The 24,473-nt window shown below is 41.9% G+C and overlaps 1 protein-coding gene across 1 annotated transcript in view; it reads right to left on the bottom strand.

The window, feature by feature from the left end:
• Positions 1-22,725, bottom strand: part of KPNA6 (karyopherin subunit alpha 6) — a 52,595-nt gene extending 29,870 nt beyond the window's left edge. The window contains exon 1 of the mRNA XM_061148442.1: positions 22,567-22,725. Coding sequence (XP_061004425.1) covers positions 22,567-22,570 — 4 coding nt within the window. The 5' untranslated portion in view covers positions 22,571-22,725. The remainder of the gene's footprint in view (positions 1-22,566) is intronic.
• Between the last annotated feature and the right edge of the window lie 1,748 nt (positions 22,726-24,473).

The raw sequence follows: 24,473 nt of genomic DNA, 5'->3' as shown, positions 1-24,473 counted from the left end.
TGATTAAAGTGATGAATTGTGTCATATTTTACCACAAAATTTTTTAAATAGCATATTTCCTCCAATTAAATTACCACAGAATCTCAGTTAGTTGCTTTTTTTTTTAAGATTTTGTATTTGTCTACTTGTATTCATTCATCACAGGGCCGATTATATTGATTATATTTTCTTATTTTCTGAGTTCCTGATGTTTCGCCATTTGGGAGCCTTACAAACCCAGGAGATCAACACTCCCATGGCTAGCTAATTGTTACACATGTCTAAGAGCATGCCTTTGTAAAGGAACCGACCCAGAGTCATGCTTCCTTTATCTTGCCTGTACACCCAGAAGGCAATATTCCTCTGCTTCATCCCAGGGCCCCAAAAAGTAGTAGGTAACTTAGAGACTACTCTTATAGCCCAAAGCCCTCCAGAATTATTCAGATTAGCCAATACTAAACTGTTTGTTCTGCCCTGCCTTCACTTTCCCTCTGAAATGGCAATAAAGGATCTGGCCTAAGCCTTCTGCTTGCTTGTGCCTTCTGCCCCCTGACCACCCTGGTGTTTTCCTCTGTGACCCTGTGTGGCGAGTGGGAACCCACCTCCCACAGCCCGTGGACCCATAATAAACTTCCTCCTTCCAAGCCTCATCTGTGTTTCCTCCTGTGGCCTCAGTGACTTTATCATATCTTACTCAATACTGACATGTTAAAAACAACATCACTGTTTAAAAAACTGATAAAAGTGAAGCTGATTATGTAGAAATATGAGCAGAAGAAGCCTTATTAACTTGGTCTACCCTTTATAGTCATTTCTTATCCTTTAATTTTCTAATCTGAAACAGTTACAAAAAGTATTAAAAAAGGGATGAAAAATAATTTTAGAGGCACACAGAAAGGGACAATTAACTCTAATACCACCTTTTCTGGGGAGTGTTTTGGGGTGATCATGATGAGAGCTTAAAAAATCTCCCAAAGGTTAGATTAGGGCTGGTTCTTCAAGCAGGAGACCACCTTCAGGATTCAAGTGTAGGAAGAAAGTACATAAATGTGAGGCGGGGGGAAGTAGTCTATTAAGAGAATCTGAATGAAAGAGAAATCAAAACGGAAGCAGTTGAGGAGAGGACTGAGTTCTGGAGCTAGAGATACTAAGGAAATGAAACCTCAGAAAAGGTGCCTCTGTTCATTCTGGAGAGCGGCGAGGCAAACCACAGGAGCAGCAGAGGTCTTATGATGCGCAAGTTTCTACATCCACTTGGCAAAGCCCAAGTCGATTTACTGTTAAAAAAAAAAGTTCTAGGGGAATGCAGTGGCCTCCCTTTGGGGTCGCTGATCACCCCTCTGCCTGGAGACTAACAGGCACGGGACAAATTCTTAAAGGCACCACTATGGACTGCTGTTCCCCAATACCTGACACGTGGTTTTTCATGACTCTGGGCCTGCGCCCGCCCAGAGGGCTGTCTCTTCCTTCAAGCAGAGCTGACAGTGAAGCTGGAAGGAGAACTAGGCTGTGCTTTAGTCACCATGGTGACAAGAAACTATCACAAATATTTGCTTATGACTTCACTGGAGAAGCCAAACAGGGGAGGTTAGGTTGGAAGGAGGAACATTTGCAGAAGCACATCTGGAAGCAGCAACCAAAGGAATGCTGGACTCTCATTCAGGGACTAGCAGGCAAAGGGGCTTTTTTCATCATGCACTCCCTTACTTGCTGAGCCTGAATCAAGAAATCCACTGTTTTCAAACATCTGACTGTCTCAGCCACACTCTGAGTTTTCTTAGTTGAAGAACTCTCTGAATAGGTCCCTGAAATTGCTTGCATCTCTTGTTTCTAGGAAATAACTGCTACTGTTGCCATGCATTTCTTAAGCTCTTAGAACCAAGGAACTAGCAAGAATAACACAAAATAAGTGTGGACTCTGTTATGGCCTGAATTGTACCTCTTCCTCCACCAATTCATATGTTGAAGTCTTAAATCCTAATACCTCAAAATGTGACTGTACTTGGAGATAGCTTTTTAAAAAATGAGGATGCTGGAGTAAGGCCCTAATTCAACATGACCAGTGCCTTTATAAGAGAAGATTAAGATACAGATGTACATAGCAGAACACCATGTGAACATGAAAACAGCTATTTGAAACCAAGAAGAGAGGTCTCAGGGTTAGCCAATCCTGCTAACATCTTGATCTTGGACTTCTAGCCTCTAGAACTAAGAGAGGATACATTTTTGTTGTTTAAGGCATCCAGTCTGTGGTATTTTGTTATTCAGTCTTAGCAAATTAATACAGGCCCTCATTGATACAGAAATAACCTGAGTCTAAGGTCACACACGGAGAAGGCAATGGCACCCCACTCCAGTACTCTTGCCTGGAAAATCCCATGGATGGAGGAGCCTGATGGGCTGCTGTCTACGGGGTCGCACAGAGTCAGACACGACTGAAGCAACTTAGCAGCAGCAGCAGCAAGGTCACACACTAAGGGAGGAGCCAGATTATTGCAGTACTCCATTTAATCAATGGTATGTTTAAAATAGGAAAAGGAGTACGTCAAGGCTGTATACTGTCACCCTGCTTATTTAACTTATATGCAGAGTACATCATGAGAAATGCTGGGCTGGAGGAAGCACAAGGTGGAATCAAGATTGCTAGGATAAATATCAATAACCTCAGATATACAGATGACACCACCCTTATGGCAGAAAGTGAAGAAGAACTAAAGAGCCTCTTGATGAAAGTGAAAGAGGAGAGTGAAAAAGTTGGCTTAAAGCTCAACATTCAGAAAATAAAGATCATGGCATCTGGTCCCATCACTTCATGGCAAATAGATGGGGAAACGGTGGAAACAGTGGCTGACTTATATTTTTCTGGGCTCCAAAATCACTGCAGATGGTGATTGAAGCCATGAAATTAAAAGATGCTCGAAGGAAAGTTATGACCAACCTAGACAGCATATTAAAAAGCAGAGACATTACTTTGCCAACAAAGGTCCGTCTAGTCAAGGCTATGGTTTTTCCAGTGGTCATGTATGGATGTGAGAGTTGGACTATAAAGAAAGCTGAAAAAAAAAAAAAAAAAAAAGCTGAGCACCAAAGAATTGATGCTTTTGAACTGCAGTGTTGGAGAAGACTCTTGAGAGTCCCTTGGACTGCAAGGAGATCCAACCAGTCCATCCTAAAGGACATCAGTCCTGGGTGTTCATTGGAAGGACTGATGTTGAAGCTGAAACTCCAATACTTTGGCCACCTGATGCGAAGAGTTGACTCACTGGAAAAGACCCTGATTCTGGGAAAGATTGAGGGCAGGAGGAGAAGGGGACAACAGAGGATGAGATGGTTGGATGGCATCATCGACTGACGGACATGGGTTTGGGTGGACTCCAGGAGTTGGTGATGGACAGGGAGGCCTGGCATGCTGCAGTTCATGGGGTCGCAAAGAGTCGGATACGACTGAGCAACTGAACTGAACACATAACAATGTAATGAAATAACCAGTTTTTAAAAAATAGGCATTGCTGGGCTTCTCTGGTGGTCCACTGGCTAAAACTCCACACTCCCAACGAAGGGGGCCTGGGTCTGATCCCTGGTCAGGGAACGAGATCCCACATGCCACAACTAAGACCTAGTGCAGCCAAATAAATATTAAAAGAAAAAAAAAGGCACTGCTAATACTGTAGACTCTGTGAGCTCTATTTCATTCTTCTAACTCATCAAATCTGACTTTCATTCCTTCTACTCCAAAGAAAAGCTGCTTTTATCAAGGTCACCTATGACCTCCACATGGACAGAAATTTCTGTCCTTTTTTTTTTTAATTTTCAAAATAACTTTATTTATTTATTTACGGCTGTGCTGGGTCTTCATTGCAACTACCTATTGATGCTTTCAAACTGTGGTGCTGGAGAAGTCTCTTGAGAGTCCCGTGGACTGTAAGGTGATCAAACCAGTCAATCCTAAAGGAAATGCATTGAAAGGACTGATGCTGAAGCGTCAATATTTTGGCCACCTGATGTGAACAGCTGACTCATTAGAAAAGACCCTGATGCTGGGAAAGACTGAAGGCAAGAGGAGAATAGAGTGGCAGAGGATGAGATGGTTAGATCGAATAACTGACTCAACAAACATGAAGTGGAGCAAGCTCCAGGAGCTAGTGAAGGACAGGGAAGCCTGGTCTGCTGCAGTCCATGGAGTCGAACAGAATAGGACACGACTTAGTGACTGTACACACACACATCAAAATCTTCACTTTGGTATCTGAAACTAACAATTTCTAACTCCCCCCATCTCATCAACAGCAAGAGTATTTACAAGTTACTTAATCTAAACCCTAGATTAAAAAAAAATCATCCTTGATTCCTTCTCTTCTCACATCTCTTTGATCAAATCTACTGACAAATCCTGAATGTATCTTGAATGTATTTACACCTCTCTCACTCCTTTCCTGGTAGCTCAGCTGGTAAAGAATCTGCCTGCAATGCAGAAGACCCCGGTTGACCCCGGTTCAGCTCCAGGGTTGGGAAGACCCCCTGAGAGGGGACAGGCTACCCACTCCAGTATCCATGGGCTTCCCTGGTGACTCAAACGGTAAAGAATCCACCTGCAAAAAAAAAAAAAAAAAATCCACCTGCAATGCAGGAGATGGGTTCAATCCCTCGGTTGGGAAGATCCTCTGGAGGAGGGCATGGCAACCCACTCCAGGATTCTTGTTTGGAGAATCCCCATGGACAGAGGAGCCTGTGGGGCTACAGTCCGTGGGGTCACAAAGAGTCGGAGACGACTGAGTGACTAAGCACAGCACCCCTTCCCAAAGTCATCTCTTGCCTGGCAACTACAACTCACCCCCAACCCACCACCACGAAACAAAGCCAGACTATACCATTGCTCCCATGTAAAATCTTCATAGTTTAAAGCGCTGCCTATATCTTCATCTCATCTCATTCAATTTTTTACCCTCAGTCATCAAATGCTCCTGTCACAATGGCTCTCAGTATTTGGGAACTATCAAATACTGTTTTCTTTCTTTTCAGAGAAAATTAAATTCTCTTCCCTAGCTCTTAGAATTGCTAGGTCCTTCCCCTGTCACCACAAAGTAAGTGACTACATTTTTTGTCAGAACACCTGTTTTATTTCCTTCATTACACTATTTACAATCTGTATCTGTTCTCCTCCATAAGCTGTGTAAGTTCTACAAAACCTTTTGTTGTATTTCCAGCATCTATGCTATATACAAGTATTTGCTGAATGAATCACTGTTCAAATACCTACTCAATACTTACTGAACACCTACACAGTCCCAGATATATGGTCTAGCCATAACAGTTGCTTAACACGTGTTTGCTAGCAAGTTTAAGTTAAGGGAAGAAATGCACAGCAAAGGACTCTTCCTCGGGACTGGAGGGAAGCAGATCTTCTAAAAGCAGAGTTTAAATAGATTTCTTCCTAGAAATCTAGAAACCATAAGTTTCCTCCAGAATGGGTATGAAAACTGAATGGAAAAAAAAAAAAAAACACTGAATGGAAACGCTCTGATATAAGGACACACACACACACACACACACACAATAAGCTTAAAAGAAAAACGACTTCAGGACACAAACAGCTCAGAAAAAGACACTTTAGACAGCCACATTCAGTAACCTCATCAGCATTCATTGTATCTGACTTTCTAACTTGTCACTGACGATCACTTTTGCCTTCCTGAAACTCTACCCATGATTCTGATGGCACCACCCTCTACCAGTTCTCTTACTTTCTAACCACTCCTTCTCAGGTTTCATAACGTCAGTCCCTCAGTGTCAGTGTGTATCTACCTTTAGTCCCCTTCTCAGCAGAAGCAGCCTCCTTTCCCAAATGGTCGCCCGTAGCTTCAACGTCCACTTTTACACCAAGTACCAAATCTCTAGTGTCAGTCTGTCAAGTGTATTTTCAAATGCCTAACTGGCTAGCTCCAACTCACTTTCTGTCTCCTTAAACCAATTACTTCCCCTAGCTCCCCTAGTTCAGAATTCATGCCATTACCATTACCCTGGTCTTAGAGTCACTCATGAACTTTCTATTCCCCTAAGACGACAGGCTGGTAAACTGATTTTCACCTGTACCAAAGATTCTGTCCTTAACTAAATTCTATCCAGGCTCCTCTGAGCCCTTTCTGGATGAGGCTCAACCGTGGCCTATAAAGATGTGAATAAAAAACACCAGTAGTTTCTAACAGCTCAAGGTCACATTGCTAGATGACCCCAGCCACACTTAAAAGTGCCTGCCTGGGAAAATCTCAAGGCTGCTGAATGAATTTACTGTTTTAGCTAGCATCTGAAAATAGGGTTCCTGTTTCCCAGGCTCTGTGGGAGGGTAGGAGACTACTTTCAATAAGCACCAGTAGCAAGCCCGGCTGGGTTTCATGTGAACCACCTTCCCTTCCTTGCATTTTGTAATTTTTCATTTCCCTGACTGTACGGAGTTCTCTCTCACTCCAACCCTTGTTCCCTCATCCTTTTTTTTCTTTTAAAAAAGTTAACTCTGTACAAATCAAAGCTGAAATCAGTTCACACTCTTCCCTGTTACAACAGTACATTACTGATTGAAATCTGTCCTTATCACTTTAACTAGTGCCCAGCTTTGTTCATCTGTGACACCTGTTGCCATAAACTGGTTCCCACTGACAACCATCAATGACCCTGTTTTAGTCACAACTCATCACTTCTCACTTCCAGATCATTAAATCTTTGAGATTAAGAATCTGTAGCACAGCGCACAGTACATAAATACTCTCAAATATTAAACTTAACATTTTGAAATTTTAGTTTTCCAAAAGATGTGAAGTGGCTTACAATAAATTCAACAAAACAAAAATACCAAACCCAAAATCTGGAAAAGGAATACACACATTTGTATAGAAAATGAGAAAAGATGAATGTAGATAAGCAGAACCCAAGAATCATTTAATTATTAAAACTGACTTGCATTTTGTTGTGTCAGCTGTCAGCCAAAATAAAGCAATTATGAGTGAGCACTTACATAATTCTTATTATCTATGACTGTGTCCTTTGAAGCACAAAACTTTAAAATTTTCACCAAGTCTAATTTATCTTTTTTCTTTGGAGGGGGGTAGTGAGGGGTAGCTTGTGCTTTCAGGGTCATATCTAAGAAAATGCTGTTAATTCAAAGTCATAAAGATTTACTCCTATTCTTTCTTAAAAGTTTTACAGATTTAGCTTTTTACATTTACGTCTTTGATCCACTAAGTTAATTTTTACGTGTAAGGCAGGAGTCTAATTTTATTCTTCTGCATACGCATACCTATTCTTTTTAGGCATTAATTATATATAGCAACAGCATGTTAGGGTAATCCTGTGATTCACACAAGTCCTTTCTTAACAAATTTAGCATTCAGATGCCTTCAAAGTTTTTGTGATAGAACCAATCTACTAACCTAACAAATTATTGCTATATATAAGTTCCTTTCATGTGTCATGGTACTTATTTCCATGTCCTGCTAGGACACCTCTGTCAGGCACCAAGGCAGGCAAGGATCATGATGCTGCTGCTGAAAACTACACATCTGTGTCCTCACTGCTTGACGTGAATGAAACCCTCTTTTCAAGTCCAGTCCAGAATGTTTTCCAAAGCTTCTAACCATGGTGGAATGTTTTAATCTATTAAATCTGGACTATAAGTCAAGATATCCCTTTTGAAAGCTCTTTCAAAATGCCAAAGTCATCTCTAACCTCTACAGAGGGTATGTTCCCAGGGACAATTCAAATTTGATTGGTAATGACTTAGTAATAATTTGCTTAGCTTTTAAGTCTAAGCTCATATAAAATCCCCATTTTAGAGGTGAGAAAATTGAGGCACAATCTGCAGAAGGCCCCAGATAAAAATAAGTGGGAGACGCTAATCCAGATCTTTCTGACTAAAATCAAAGCTCTATTACATATATTCTACTTAACAGCATACTAGCCACAGGGAACTCCTTTGTTATTTCTTGGAAGAACTGTCAATGTTCCTCCTTGGATTCTACCACCCTAACCATTGCCTGTCTAAATCCGTCAATGAGATGTGGTCCAGTTCTTGCCAAGATTAGGGAATACAAATATCAGAAGATACCAACACAGATAAGAACGGAAGTAGAAAATTGTAGGGACTGGCAGGTAGTTAGGTAGTTCTCTGAAGGCTATATGCCACTTTAAAGGAAAAACAAAAACAACCATTTGAATTAATCGTCCCAGTTCTGGTGTAGGGCTTGAAATCAATTTTAAAAATTCAACATTATGTGAATGGGCAGACTATCTCCAAGGGTTTATAATAGAAATACTTAGGCTGAGAGAAGACAGCTGTGCTGGATGGACCCCCAGCAGGCACACCGGGAACAGACTACCTGATTTCTGGTCTGCTATTTAACAAGTGTGCAGCCTTGGGCGTCACTTATCTGGATCTTAATTTTCCTACCCTTTCCTACCCTCTCTACATCAGATGTTACAGTGAAGGTCCTATGAGAATACACATGAAAGTGCTTTGTGAAAAATAAAATGCTATTCTGGCAAGGTAGGACTGGGTTTGACAGTAGTTTTTCAAACTTCTGGAATTTCTCTCAGAGCTCTATGACCAAGCAATACTGCAAACAAGAAAACAGTACTGAAACAGTCTGACAGAATGAGGCTCTCAGGGGGTTATTTGCAAGCCTGTCAAAACTGCTAATCACCAAGACAATGGGAGAGACTTCTCTATGGACAATTGGATTAGTCCATAATGGAGCCATAATAAGGCTGCTCATATTCTGGCAGATCCTCACAGGACTGGGCTGAAGAATGGTCACTCCAGGAAACAAAGCTGAATCTATAAACCAGGAGGTCTGGCTAAAAGATCATGTGGGGAAAACTATCTTTTGTACACACAAGTAATATATTCAAAGCTTGAGACCTAAGAGAAGCATGGTACTCTGAAGTACTGCATCAACCAGATAGTTGATAATCCCAGTTCTCTAGTCCTAATTCTCTCCTAGCATTTACTAGTCCTTTTAGCCTTTCAATCTATATATATATAAATATATAAATGCAATGCTCAGACCTAGGAATGGGAAAGTAAGGGGTGGTGAGATACAGGTGAGGTCTACGATAGTTACGGGCTTCCCTGGTGGCTCAGTGGTAAAAAATCCGCCTGCCTATGCAGGAGGCATGGGATCGATCAGGAGACATGGGATCGATCCCTGGGTCAGGATGATCCCCTAGAGAAGAAAATGGCAATCCACTCCAGTATTCTTGCCTGGGAAATTCCATGGACAGAAGGAGCCTGGTGGGCTACAGTCCATGGGACTGCAAAAAGAGTCAGACATGACTGAGCAACTAAACAACAGGATAGCTGAAGTCCAATTTCTCCAAAAGAAAATTTCCAATATCCCTTGTAGACTGTACAGAATCTAGAGGTTCTTACCTTCCTAGGGACACCACACTGCCACGACCACTAGGTGCTATAAGGAACTATAATGAATTACTTAAAAGTAGGAAAACCAAAGCGCTCACCTCACACTTAAGTCAATGCCAAACATTCACTGAATAACTCCCAAGTACTCATACTGCTCAAGGAATCAAGGGGGAAAAAATCCAAATGGTCAGATCTCTAAACTGACTCATATAAACAAGTGATTTATTATTCACTTAATAAAATGTATATGCCAGGCACTCTGCTAAAGTTTCTGCCTTCGGGAAGCTTTACAATCTAGTTTAGTTTCATACCATCAAGAACCAAAGAGGGCTTTCCACCACTTAATCACTGGTGGTCCAGTGATTAAGACTCCATAGTTCTTCTACAAGGAGCTCGGGATCAGAGAACTAAGATCCCACACACCAAGCAGCAGGGCCAAAAAAAATTAAAAAAAAAAAAAAAAGAATCTAAGTGTGCAATGACATCACAAAGTGAGAACTATTTTTACTGTGTGGTGAGTTCTGAAGTGGTCTGTGAAGGCTAGATGGTTATTATTTCTGAAGGCAATTAGTCGGGGAGGGAGAGCAGTCCAAAGCAAAGAGATCAGAGAACCCAAGGCTGGTTTGAGGAACAAGACCAGTTTGGGTACAGAGGTATAAATACAAAGGTCCACAAGCAGAATGTCTCTGAGACACAACAGTGAACTGCTGGTCCCTATTCTGCAGCACTGCACCCCTTCATCCCGTCTTCCGACAGGAGGGTTCAACATTACCTGTGGGAGAATTACAAAAATCCTTCTGATCAGGTCTTCATTTCAACCTTTGATTAACAGGAAAGAGAGTTTTTCCAACAGCTATTCTGACAACTTAAAAGTAGGATTTCTCTAACCTGTATATATTAATCCAAAAAGGAGCTGGCTTTGGGATGTGATCTTCTGAGGCCCTATGTACAAAGAGCCTGGGACAGTGTTGGGAAGAGCCAGACTAAGAGGCCACACAAAGGGAATCCTCTCTGTCCTCTTTAGACGTACTACAGACAGACACTCAGTGTTGCCCCTCAAACCCTGTCAACTCCTTCCAATATGATATAGTGAGACAGAGTGTTGATTTGGGAGTCAGGTCAACTGCTTCCCATCCCAGCGGAATAACCATGGGCAAATTACCCACTACTGTGAATCTCTGCTTCTCATTTTAATAATAAATTTTATAGCCCCATATGATTGATGAGGTAATGTGAAAGTGTCTAGGGCCTAAATGCTAAATCAGTGGTATTTCCTTTTTCGTCCCAGATCCTACTCTGAAAATCTTCAATTCCCCATGACGGCAATTTCCTGGAAGTTAGAGTCAAAAAGAACAATTCTGGAGAAGGAAATGGCAACCCACTCCAGTACTCTTGCCTGGAAAATCCCATGGACGGAGGAGCATGGTAGGCTACAGTCCATGGAGTTGGACACAACTGAGTGACTTCACTTTCATTTTTGTTTCATTATGGAAAACAATATGGAGGTTCCTTAAAAAACTAAAAACAGAGCTACAAAATGACCCTGCAATCCCACTCCCAGCCATATATCTAGAGAAAAACATGGTACAAAAGGATACATGCACCCCAATGTTCACTGCAGAACTGTTTACAATAGTCAAGACATGGAAGCAATCTAAATGTTCACTGACAGAGGAATGGATAAAGATGATGTGGTACATATGCACAATGGAATACTTCTCAGCCATTAAAATGAAAATAATGCCATTTGCAGCAACATGGATGGACACAGAGTGTCATACTGAGCGAAGTAAGACAGAGAAAGAGAAGTATCTTATGATATCCCTTATATGCTGAATCTAAAAAGAAATGATACAAATGAACTTATTTACAAAACAGAAACAGACTCACAGACTTAGAGAAGGAACTTATGGTTATGTGGGGGGCGGGGGAGGTGAGAAGAAGGGATAGTTAGGGAGTTTGACATTGTTTACATGTACACACTGCTGTATTTAAAAGGGATAACCAGCAGGGACCTACTGTATAGCACATGGAACTCTGCTCAATGTTATGTTGCACCTGGGTGGGAGGGGAGTTTGTGGCAGAATGGATACACATATGTGTATGGCTGAGTTACTCAGCTGTGCTCCTGAAACTATCACACTGTTAATCAGATACTCCAATATTAAATAAAGTTTTTTAAAAAGAAAAAAAAAACAAAAAGAACAATTCTATTTCCTTGCTCTCCACTAAGAGATGATTCTTCCTGTTCCTTTCTCCTAACACTGTAGCTCCTTTCTCTTAATCTTTACCTTCTATTCCATCTTCATTCCTTCCAAAGCTAGGCTGTAAGAATCAATGAGCCAGATTTTTTTAAGAGGGCTTGTTCTCTACCATTTACCTCACTGCAAAATAAGCAATTCTAATCACGTCTCATTACAATTATTGCTTCTTTGGAAGATTTAAAAGCTGATGACTCTTAAATCCACATTTGCAGTCATACCTAACACTCAAGGTGTTCCTTCTACCCATGTTCCATAAGCACCTCAAATGCTCTAAACACATTTTTTTAAAGTCAGCATTGTCTCCATAAACCTGCTCCTCATTCATTCTTTATACACTTCATTGACCACAACCCCCTATTTGGATTTCTGAATCAAAAAAGCACTGAAATTAAGAATGTTTTTAGTATATACAACCTCAAAATATATTTAAGCAAAAAAACCTGAATAAAACTAACATGAAGGGACTTCCCTGGTGGTCCAGTGGCTAAGACTCCAAGCTCCCAATACAGGGGGCAGGGGTCTATCCCTGGTCAGGGAACTAGATCCCATATGCTGCAACTAAGACCTGGCACAGTCAAATAAATAAATAAATATTAAAAACAAAAACTAACATGAGACTACTTACAGCCCTTATTAATCTCACTCAACGTTCGAGTGCTTTGCCAGAAAATATTAACCATATTTGGCTATACAGGGCTCTATCCCAGACCCTGCTGGAGGTGTTATACACTCAAAAGGGTGAAGCCGGTTAATGAGAGAGGGGAAGAACTTAGATTTTACAGTGGTATGTGGCCCTCCAAAGCTCAACCTTTATCAGTAATGTTTTATTCCCTAGTACTTAATTTTCTTGCGTATGCCATGAGCAGCACTGACACTGACTTCATGAAAGGCTGACAAAAAAAGAGTATATAAGACCTGTACTACAAAGCTTTGGGAAACAGATGGCCATGACTAGGGGACTTTCTCTTGACCGATGGCTGAATATTGAAGTCGTATGACAAGAAGTGGTCTGAGCAATGAGCATGCCTGTTATGTGGATGTTATTTATGTTTGATCCCCAGTGCTTTTGTATGTGACATGGTTTTGGTAATTAAAACTTTATATTTTATTATTTAATTCTACAAATTAAAATTTGTCCCAATTAATTACGCCAAGTGCTAAAAATAAAGAATGTTAACTATCTGAATGACTATCTAGCAGCTTGTTCATTTTCTTATATAAAGCAAAAGTTAAAAAGTTTACTGACAATAATTTCAAGAAACTGACTTTTTCTATCGTTTTGCTTTTGCTGCAAAATGAACAGCTTTAAGTAATTTTTAAAGTTTTGATTAGTTTGTTTCTGTATTTATAAACACTAATTTGCATATGCAATTTGATATAATTTATGTAAGTAATTAAATCAAAGTTACCCAGCAAATACAGCTATAAAATTTAGCTAAATGTAAATAGTCTTTTAATTTAACTTTAATCTAAAAATCTTGTTCAGTCACTCTTAACCTTGCATTGAATATAAAGTAAGCTTTATGTTTACTCTTTTTATGTATAAAGCACAGACATACTTATTGCATATAAAAAACCATAGAGTATATCTGTGTTTTAAAATTTCCTGGGAGTGATGCATTAGGGAAAAAAGATGCCTAAGAAGGCTTCTTAGGAAGGTGACAATAAATGGAAAGCTTGAGAAAACACTGATAAAAGGGATTAAGGATCTATACCAGTCAGTATCTTCTCAGCTTTTCAAGACAGATCTTGTGAGTCACCCCTGACAACTCCTTTTCCCTTATCCTCATATCCAATCACTAAGAATAGTGGCTTTATTTCCTAATTATTTCTGGACTCTGTCTCTTTTTCCTACTGCCATTATCCTAACTCTGATCTTCATGATCTCCTGCCCAGACTTTACAAGAGTCTCACTAATCTGCTTCTTTTCTCTTTATTTCAAACTTCTTGAAATAGTTTGTCTCTCCTCTCTCATCCTAGTCCACTCCAATTTGCTTCCATGCTGTCAAACTGTTTTTGTAAAAGACACTGATGGAGTGCATGATGCTAAATTCAATTTCAGTCCTTATTTTGCTGGTCCTCTTGGCAACACTCAATTCTGACAGCCATTTCCTTCTTCCTGAAACCCTATTTTCAGATGCCCCTGGTGATCCAGTAGTTAAGAATCCAATTGCCAATGCAGGGGACACAGGTTTGATCCTTGTTCCAGTAAGATTTCACATGCCTCGCAGCGACTAAGCCGGTGCACCACAACTTTTGGCCCACTGTCTAGAGTCCGTGCTCCGAGAGAAGCCATGGCGATGAGACGCCTTCGCGCTCCAACCTGAGAGTGGGCCCCACTCTCTGCCAACTACAGAAAGCCCGCTGGCAGCAACGAAGACCCAGTACAGCCAAAAATAAATAAAATTTTATAATAAATTTAAAAAGTACTCTTTTCCTTTGGTTTATGAGACATCAATTACTCGTTAACTTTCTTCAAATTAAGGCTGCTGATCCATTTCTTCCTGCACATTAAAGGTTCTCTTGTCAGCCCATCTCCCATGATACACATTTTTCATAGGTACTATCAGTAATTCCTGCAGTTTCAGCCACCACATAATAAACAGATGATCAACTCTCTATCTTCAACCCCAAGCCCCACTCTTGAGCTCCAGACTTCTCTATCCAGTTGTGTTTTGGACATCTTCCCTTGGAGGTCACAGAGATTGCTCAAAATGTCCAGATTTAAACTCAACTCAGTTAACAGCAACACTATCCACTCTGCTGCTCAAGGCAAGAGGCCCAGGAGTCATGCTTAATTCCACCCCTGTCCCCCAACCACTTTCAGCCTCCAAATGAAACCAATAACCAAGCCTGGTAATTCAAAGTTTCTACTGTGATCAGAAGACGACTGCTTCTTGGCAGGAAAGCTATGACAAATCTAGATAGTGTGTTGAAAAGCAGAGACATTCCTTTGCGGACAAAGGTCTGTATAGTCAAGGCTATGGTCTCCCCAGTGGTCCAGAACTGGACCGTAAAGAAGGTGTAGTGCTGAAGAATTGATGCACTTGAATTGTGGTGCTGGAGAAGATTCCTGAGGGTCCCTTGGACAGCAAGGAAAGCAAACCAATCAATCTTAAGGGAAATCAACCCTGAATACATGTTGGAAGGACTGATGCTGAAGCTGAAACTCCAGTATTTTGCTCTTCTGATGCTACTAGCTGACTCACTGGAGAAGTCCCTGATGCTAGGAAAGAAGAGGGTGTCAGAGGACAAGATGGCTGGATGGCATCACCGATGCAATGGACATGAACTTGGGCAAACTCGGGGAGATGGTGAGGGACAGGGAGGCCTGGCATGCTGCAGTCGAGGGGGATGCAAAGAGTCAGACACAATTGAGTGACTGAACAACATTCTCTACTGTAACTATCTCTCAATCTCTGAACATCTCTTGCTAGGACGACAATACTACTTAAGAACTAGCTACTGGGACTTCCCTGGTAGTCCAGTGGTTAAGAATCCGCTTGCTGGTGCAGGGAACTCGGGTTCCATCCCTGGTCCAGAAGGATCCCACATGCCGTGGAGCAATTAGGCCCATGAGGCACAACTGCTGAGCCTGCACTCTGGAGCCTGCAAGCAGCAACTGCTGAGCCTGTGCACCCAGAACCGGCACTCTGCAGCTGGAGGGGCCACCACAATAGGAAGCCTGACCACCACAGCCAGAGAAAGACCTTGCTCAGCAGCGAGGACCCAGCACAGCCAAAAATACATTCAAAAGAAAACCAAACCAAAAAAAAAAAAAACCCACCAACTACTTAAAGAATCTCCTGGTTAGAATCTTCTAGCAGTCTTAATTTATTCTCCCCAGAGCTTTCAAGTAATATAAATAAATAAATTTAATTATGTCACTTCTGAGATTAAAACCTTTCAATGGCATTTCACTGTCATCAGGGTAAGGACTAAATATCATTCCCCGAAATGCTACCAACCACCAAGCCTACCGATCTTTCGCTTGTGAAATCATTTCCACCCTGCTGCTGACAAATCACATCCATAGGTCAGGTCTCATTAGCTTAATGGCTTTCCCTGACTCCCCTAGGCTGGGGTGGATTGCTCACTTAAAATATTTATTCCATAATGGTCTCCAAAGTATGAGACACAAAATCAACTGGGTCACAGGAAGAAAAGCATACATGTATATTTTTACTAATATATGATATAATATGTGCTTATATATTAGTAGGGCTTACCTTTATTATATATTAGCCTATTAATACTGGCAACTTTTATCTGTGGGTGAAGAAGTCCATTCACACTCATCACACTGTATCACACTGTGGTTTGCATCTCGTTAAGTGGATTTATAAGATAGCTAGTTTTAACTAAATTAACATTTACAAAATAAACAGTGTAGAGTTCTGTCAAGAAACTGAATGGAAGAGAATGTTAATGATGCAAGGAAGAGGAACAAAGAAACAGCAGAGCTGATGTCTCCGGAAGTAAATGATCCTAAGTACCAGAATTTTACTTGCACATCACAATAAAACACCACAAAATAACATAATGACCAGCTAATCAGATCTAAGGAAGCCAAAGACTGAAAATTATCTTAAAGATTATTTATTTTTTTGGCCACACAGCATGTGGGGTTTTAGTTCCCTAAGGGATTGAACTGGGCCACTGCAGTGTAAGTGCCAAGTTCCATCTAGTGGACCACTCAAAAATATTTTTTAAATACACAGAATTTGGTAAAATACATAGATTACTTAAAAGATAGTTTATAAAATACATAGAATATTAATGAAGGCAAAACTTATCAGTAAGATAGGCAGTTTGGGGGCTATATTTGGCCTCAAATATATTTTTGGTTAGCTTAATGTTTTTAGATTCTGTTTCTTAAAAACATTTATTTATTCATTTGTTTATTTATATTGGAGTAGATATTCTTAGATTTATCTGTTTATTTACTGGCTGCATCAGAGGCTTGCAAAATCTAAGTTCCCCAACCCGGGATCGAACTCACACCCCTTGCAGTGCAGGCTCAGAGTCCTAACCACTGGACCACCAGGGAATTTCCAAAATGTTTTTAGATTTTAAAAATAAGCTTGCAACATCTAAAAATGTTTAATCTATTAAGAAATCATATGAACCCACTGAAAAAAATAAATAAATAAATAAAGGGAAAAAAAAAAAAAGAAATCATATGAAAATTCAGATTTCCAACCTCTGGGGAAAGGGATTGTGGAAAGGCCTGGGAAGTTAAGGCAACATTAGACCTACATTCTGTAATGGCAACAACTGGCTGGAACCTATCAATCAGATCTCATGGGACTCTAGTTGGCCTGTCAGTTTCCATTTGGTTAATTTTACTCAATTACCCATTAGAATTTAAACTCTAGGATTGCACTAGAAAAGTACACTTTTGTCTGTTTCATTCACTGCTATATTTCCAGGGCCTAGAACAGTGGCTGACACACAGTAAGCATTCAACAAACATTTGCTGAAATTAATGATGAATAACTGTTGCCTGCCTCATCATGTTTCTGACAAGAGTTCATAATATTTTTGCTTTCTGGGCTTCCCTGGTGGTCCAATGGTTAACAATCCACCTTGTAACGCAAGGGACACCGGTTCTATCCCTTGTTTGGGAAGATCCTACATGCCATGGAGCAACTAAGCCCACGGACCACAACTAACAAAGCCCGCACACGAGGAGGAGTAGCCCCCACTCACCACAATTAGAGAAAAGCCTACCCACAGCAACAAAGACCCACCACAGCCCAAAATAAACGTAAATAAATCAATCTTAAAAATATCTCTGCCTTCCCCTAAAAGACAAATTGATTACTCTTTTATATTTAACACAAGGCCTGACACATACTAAGCACTTTATTTGCTGAGTGACTGACAGCAATTAGTTATCATTTGCTGAGTACTCACAGTGTGCTAAACACCACGCTAAAATGCTTCACAAGCATTCGCTCATGTAATCACCCAACACTCCTAGAGGCAGACATTATTATCATCCCTGTTTTAAGAGATGAGGACAATAAAGCTCTGGAGATTAAGCAACTGGTTAAAGCTCTAATGGAATTACAGAATGAAATAGCTGTAACACAAGATAAAATATGAAAAGGGCTATATGAAAGGCAAGAACAAAGTGCTACAGAATTCAGAACAGTTCACTTCCAGTTTGGAAGGCATAAGGTACGTATTTTGGAAAGGTCCCTGAGGGAGGGAGCCTTTAAACCAGATCTTGCAAAAGGGGCAAGATTTCCATAGGAAAAGATGGGTGGGGAAGGGATTGCTTTTGTCACTTTCTCTACCAGGAAAGCTGAAATACATGCCTAGGAGGCAGTCTGAGTGGGATGCAGGATATGTGGATAAATATTAAATGGAGTCAGTAGGAAGGCCTTCAATACCACACTCTATGGGTTATGATTTTATCCTGCAGACAATAAGGAGTCCATCAAGGTTCCTAAATTAAGGAGTAGGGTGACAAGATCTGATGGGTGTTTTAGCAATATTGCTGCAGCAGAAGTGGTTGTGGTATAGGAGGTTACAGAAGAGATTTAGAAAGTTCCTGAAATAATGACACCTTTACAACTTACAGTATTTTCTAACATCTAGTATTGATACTTCATTGACACTTCATTAACAACATTAATAAACAATATTATTATATTTTCACATCAAGGAGCCTGAGATTCAGCAAGTTTAAAGACCACAGAATTAATAGTCTTTTTGGAACTATGCTCTGAGAAAAACGTACACAAAACAATTTAGGGATGACAGAAGACATCAGTAAGAGGATCATAGTATCCAACAACTGCCAATATAGGAAAGGAAGAAAAGAGTAAGGAACCAAAGAAGGGTAAGACTTCTCTTATGCCCTAGTGTCTTGACCAATGGTCTGATCATTAACAAAAAATTCAGGAAAGGTATCCCACGAAGGAGGAGTGAGTTTGACGCTGGTTGGACACTTAGTTTAGTGCCTTCTCTGTTGCTGTTATGAACTACGGGCTGGATGGAGAGGCAAGGCTGTATGGAAACTAAGAAATGTTCTAAATTACTTCCTGACCTGGAGGGGTTATCAGAAAGGTTTTGTTACTTGCAGCAAACTAGAAGCAACCTTCAGTATCCTACAGGCCAATGGCAATGACAGTTCCAAAACCATCACAAAGAGATCAGATTCTTTCCATCTTGACCCTCACTCTTAGAACTGCCTGCTTTTTATTTATAAATTCTGCCTCTTGAATTCCCAGCATAGCGAATGGCAATTTCAAGAGTCAGAAAAGGGCTCCTTCCTTTCCAGAGGCAGAACGCAGTCCTTAATAGCCCATATTTTGGTTAGAACCATACTGCCTGAGGAAGTGATTCTTCTATTTACTAGCTCTGACCTTGCATTAGTTATTGAACCTCTTTGTGCTTCAGTTTTCTCAACTAGAATGTGAGAATCTGAGAAATAAATGAATTAGTATTACAGTACTTAGTGCCTAGCATATAGCAAGTTCTATAGAAGTACTGGTTATTACTACAGCTATCCCATTTCTTTTTTTTTTTTAAGTTCTCAAACTTTGGTGAGATACCTGGGTTAAAATATAAATTGGCAAAAACGAATAAAACTTGGCAAATAAGAAAGGCTTTTTCAGAAGTCCTCCAGGCTTTCCTTCACATCTAATCAGCCAAAATCTGTATCAGCTGCTTATGCCTACATCAATCACTGTCTAGAGAGATAGAATTATGATTGATTTAGAGTTTATATCAATCAAGGCTAGTGGGCTACATCAATCACCCCAGGGCTGGGAAGGTGCTGCCAGCTTCCTGGTTAGCAGGACGATAGGAACCTGATAAAAACAATCAATGTCTGCCAAGACTTAGTCTTGAGAGTCTGTGGTCTCTGCTAAGGAGGGTTAAAACAAGTAACTTTCAGAGCTGCAAGCATCACCCCCACAAAATTCCTAATAGCAATGAAATAACTACAAAGGTCTGTTAGGGCTAGCAAAGTCTGGCACAGAAGAAACAGTATAGTATATAGGCCAGAGCTTGAGGAGAGTATGCCGGTCAGGCAGTGAAATACAGCAGGGTCTAGACATGGAGGTGTGACGCAGGCTGTGTTAGTGTCCCCAGCCCTAGGGCTTACATCACCAGCCTTGGACTAAACACCAAATGTTCTCAAAGCCTGTTTACTCATTTAAAAATGGGGATAACCAAAACTACCTTCCCAGGTGGTGCTAGTGGTAAAGAACCTGCCTGCCAATGTAGGAGACATTAAGAGATGCAGGCTTGATCCCTGCATTGGAAAGATCCCCTGGAACAGGGCATGGCTACCGACTCCAGTATTTGTGCCTGGAGAATCCCCATGGACAGAGAAGCCTGGCAGGGCTACAGTCCATAAGATTGCAAAGAGTCAGACACGACTGAAGTGACTGAGCACGCACACAAAACCATCTTGGATTTGATGTTAGGATTAAACGTAAGGATACATTTCACTCTGTGGTATAAGGATCAGAAAACAAAAACATCCAACCCACACATAACAAAACAATAACCCACAAAACCCACACAAAACATCACCACCAACAGCTGAGTATTCAGAAAGACAAAGTGCAAGGTGGGATGGGTGGGGGGAGGGGCCTGAAGTGGAGCTGCAGAGAAAAAGGGGAAGCTACCTGACTCTAGGCTAAAAATCCCCTTCAGGACCCTGGTCAGGTTTTGCTCTATTGAAGAACTTCCATTTCAAAGTGTACCATAAAAGGACTAACGTGATTCTATTTAGAGGTTTCTCTGCAGCAAAATGGGTAAGAATCTCACTTCTGGATTTGCTGCAACTAGTGTGTTCTATTCTCTGAAGCAGTTTCCCAATCTGTAAAAATTGAGTAAATCATGGCCAAATTTACTTCACTGGGCTTAATAAACTAAATATTAGCTCCTTCCCTTTTGATGCAGCAGTGTTGCTGAAACTGAAGGCCAATACAAAATCTGTAACATAAAAGTCCCCAAAATCTTTCATTCATTCATGAAGTTGCACTTACAAAGACAGGCCTATCAGCCTTAATGGAGGATTCTGGAAACCAGAGTGCTTAAAAGAAAGGAACAGACATAGAAGGTGAAAAAGAATCTGTTTTGATATTTATAGAGCTCTTGTTGTGCTTGCGTGCTCAGTCATGTCCAACTCTCTATGACCCCATGGACTGTAACCTACCAGGCTTCTCTGTCCATGGGATTTCCAGGTAAGAACACTGCAGTGGGTTGCCATTTCCTTCTCCAGATCTTCCTGACCCAGGGATTGAACCTATGTCTCTTGTGCTTTCTGCACTGCAGGCAGATTCTTTACCCACTGCGATAAGCCACTGAGATACTGTGGTATCTCATTTAATTCGTTTAATTCTTAAACACCTGGATAACACTGTCCCCTGCCTCTCTCTAGAGATAAGGAAAGGAAGGCTCAGAAAGGAAGGAAAATGACATTTATTGTGAGCTGTGCTAGATGTTTTCCATATGCATTACTGCATTTGACATTTAAGTGACTTCCCTGGATGAGAGCTAGGAAGAAGTAGGCAGGATTATAATACCAGATCTGATTCTAAACTCATTGTTGTTCAGCTCAAGGAAATAATTTATGTTTCCTCAGAATCAGGGATCTTACAAAACTCAATCCTAGAATCTCATTTAGCTCCCTACCCCCAAAACACCCAAAATAGTTGGGGTTAGCAATTCACCTTGGAGTTATTCAGTTTCTTTCAGATTAAAGATTTCAAAGTGGGCCCACTAGCAAACAAAAACAAAACACCTTTACAACTCTTGCCTAGGATTAAAAGCTTTCTTTCCCTCTTTTTCCAGCCCAACCACTAGAGGGCCAGGCCACAAAAAACAGCAGCTACAAACTAGAGCTCTGGAGTGATCCACCCGGTTTAAGCCACTTACTGTGTGACCTTGCCTAAGTTACTTTACCTCCCAAAGCCTCAGTTTCCTTATTTGGGATAATAGTAGTATCTCAATAGATTGTGCAAATTAAATAAAACGTAACATGTAAAGGAATCAGAACAACGCCTGCACAACAGGAAGAGCTTAGCAAATTTAACAGCTTTTAGTGCCGGAGAAGAAGTACCACTGATGGTTCTGTCCCTAAGTCCAACGACATTGCCATCGTAATCTCTCTGAGCACTGGCTTTGCTGGCTGGAGTCCCTTTAGAAAGAGCAACAGGTCGCTCCTTTTCTGCTAATCAGGGCCAGGCCTAAAGTCCCCGACCTATACATGGCCATGAGGTCTTGGCATTGGTTTTCTACCACTACGAAGGCTGTCACTCTGAACCCAACCGAACCACCCCATTTCCGCCTCGGCTCGGGAAGTTCTTCAGGCCTTCAGCGGCCCAAGCTGCTTTTGGCATGGCTACCCCTGGTTACCAGGCCTAGAGCCGGATCGCCTGGCGTACCTTCGCCAGAGGACTTTCTCTCTCAGACGTCGGCAGGATTTCCCTAAGTTCAGGGGAGTCAGTGAATCCAGTTAACAGGCGCGTCGGTCAGACACACGCCTGGAGAGGGCTCCCTTAGCGTCGCCCGGGCCTGCCACCCGGAGCCCGGCCCCCAGTCCCGCCGCCTGGAGCCCGGCCCCCAAGCCCAGGCTCGCCACAGACCAGAGGGTCGGCCCCTTTCTAGCCTCCGGGAACGCGTGCGATCCGGCCCAGGGCCACCACGTGGGGGTTCCAGAAGTGACAAGGTATTCCCGGAACCAACCCCCAAAGACTGCTCCCCGCATGGGCCCTAACCCGGCCCCAAACTGGCCTGAGCGGCGCTCCCGGCCTGGCTTCTCCCCTCAAATCTATTTGGAGGAGATTCAGACATCCTCTATAGCCTGGAGACAGGCTCTTGCCAGACTCCAAGCCCCAAGACTGTCTCAGCCCGAATCCCCAATTGCCTGGTTTCCTTACTCACCCATCGCGGCTCCGCTCGCTTCTACTTGGCGGCGGCAGCGGCGGCAGCCTCAGCGGCAGCTTCAGCAGACAATATGGCGGATCTGCAGGACGGCAGCCCGGAAAGGACAAACAACTCAACATTCAATCCCGGGAAGAAACGCGCTTTCGGCCCCATTGCCTAGTTCACACAGACGAGTTCGTTTAAAGAGACCGCAGCTGCTAAAGGCGGGGAACTGGGATGAGATATGAAAGGAGTGGGTGGAGGAAAACTGGGAGGGACACCTACTAAAGAAAGTTAAGCTGCTTAAGATTTCTCAGCTTCTTATCCTACTATTTCCTCTTTGTAGTGAAAGGTCTCCTCCCGTAGGAACTTTTTCTTCCAAAAAGGTATTCCTTCCTTTTGTATTAATAGTTAAAACCACGCATAGACCCTGAACTGGATATGAATAAGGAGTTATCTGGCAAGGTAAAGTGACTTGCCCAAGGATATAGAGACAAGGAAATGAAGAAATCTAAAGTAAAGCTGATTACAATCCTATTGGGAGATAAGTAGAAAAATGACACTGGTGTCGGGCTTTATAGTTGACAGAGCGCTTCATTTATCCCTGCTTCAAGCTCTCTGAGGGCAGAAGTCAGTTCTGTATCCTTTATTACTGCTCTTCAGCACCTGGGGGGTGCTGGGACAGGGTATCTGGGACAGGGTATGTGCTCTATAAATATTTATTGAATGAATAAACAAACGAATGAACAGATCTGTGAGTTACACAAAACAAGGAATATGATCTCCTTTTTTTGAAATGAGGCAATTGAGGCTCTGAGGTTCAAGTGTCTTTGTTGTTGATGGCTGCACCCTGTGGCATGTGGGATCTTAGTTCCCTGAACCGGGATCGAGCCCTCATCCCCTGTAGTGGGGAGCCTGTAATCTTAACCATTGAACCACCAGGGAAGTTTCTTATGTGCCTTTTGAATCACGAAATTTATGGCTGGTACACATTAGACCTCCATTTTTGCATAATCACATTCCGGTCCTCCTGTTCCCCACCTCAACACACAGAGGAAGGCTATGTCTTTAAGTCATGGATCCCAAGAAGGAGCTATCTTTTGGGAGCTGAGGTCCTGTCACAACAAATTGCCATCTCTAGTTGTGTACCCAGCCCACTGATGGAAGCAACTCAAAAAGCCAGTTCTAGGAATCGGGGTCAGGAAATGGAGCCTTATCTTTCTCTTCCTACTGCCACTACTGAAGGTCAGACCCCTTTATTCTCTGCGGGTCTGTTTTACCTGTCTCCACACTGGTCTCCTGTGTCCAGGTTCTCCCACTTGCACCCACTATTTGGCTCTGGCGAGTCTTAGTTGCGGCACTTGGGATCTTTAGTTGTAGTATGCAGAATCTAGTTCCCTGACCAGGGATCGAACCCAGGCCCCCTTCATTGGGAGCTCAGAGTCTTAGCTACTGGACCACCAGGGAATTCTGTACTGCGCCCACCCCCCACCCCGATCTCTTTAAAAGCAGAGACCTTATCATGTTGGGCTGGTCCTTACTGGCTTCTTGGGCAACTCCCCACCAGGCAATCCAGGCTCCATATATATTTGGGGAACCACATTTCCCCATATATGCTCCTATCTTCTTTTGCGCCTTTCCATACGCTTTTTTAAAAAGTATTTTTATTTATTTATTTTTGGCTGTGCTGGGTCTTCCTTGCTGGGTGCCAGCTTTGGTTGTGGCAAGCAGGGGCTACTCTTTGTTGTGGTGCGTGGGCTTATCATTGCAATGGCTTCTCCTGTTGTAGAGTACCAGCTCAAGGGCCATGGGCTTAGTTGCTCCAAGGCACGTGGCATCTTCCCCGACCAGGGATCAAGCCCACGTTGCTGCATTTTCAGGCAGGGTCAGCCTATGTCCTCTCTGCTTCCTAGTGTCCTGGACAC

Source organism: Dama dama, chromosome 8 (assembly GCF_033118175.1).
Source record: "Dama dama isolate Ldn47 chromosome 8, ASM3311817v1, whole genome shotgun sequence".
NCBI lineage: Eukaryota > Metazoa > Chordata > Mammalia > Artiodactyla > Cervidae > Dama > Dama dama.
Note: the sequence above shows the minus strand (reverse complement) of the source record. Positions and strands in the feature narration are given on the sequence as shown.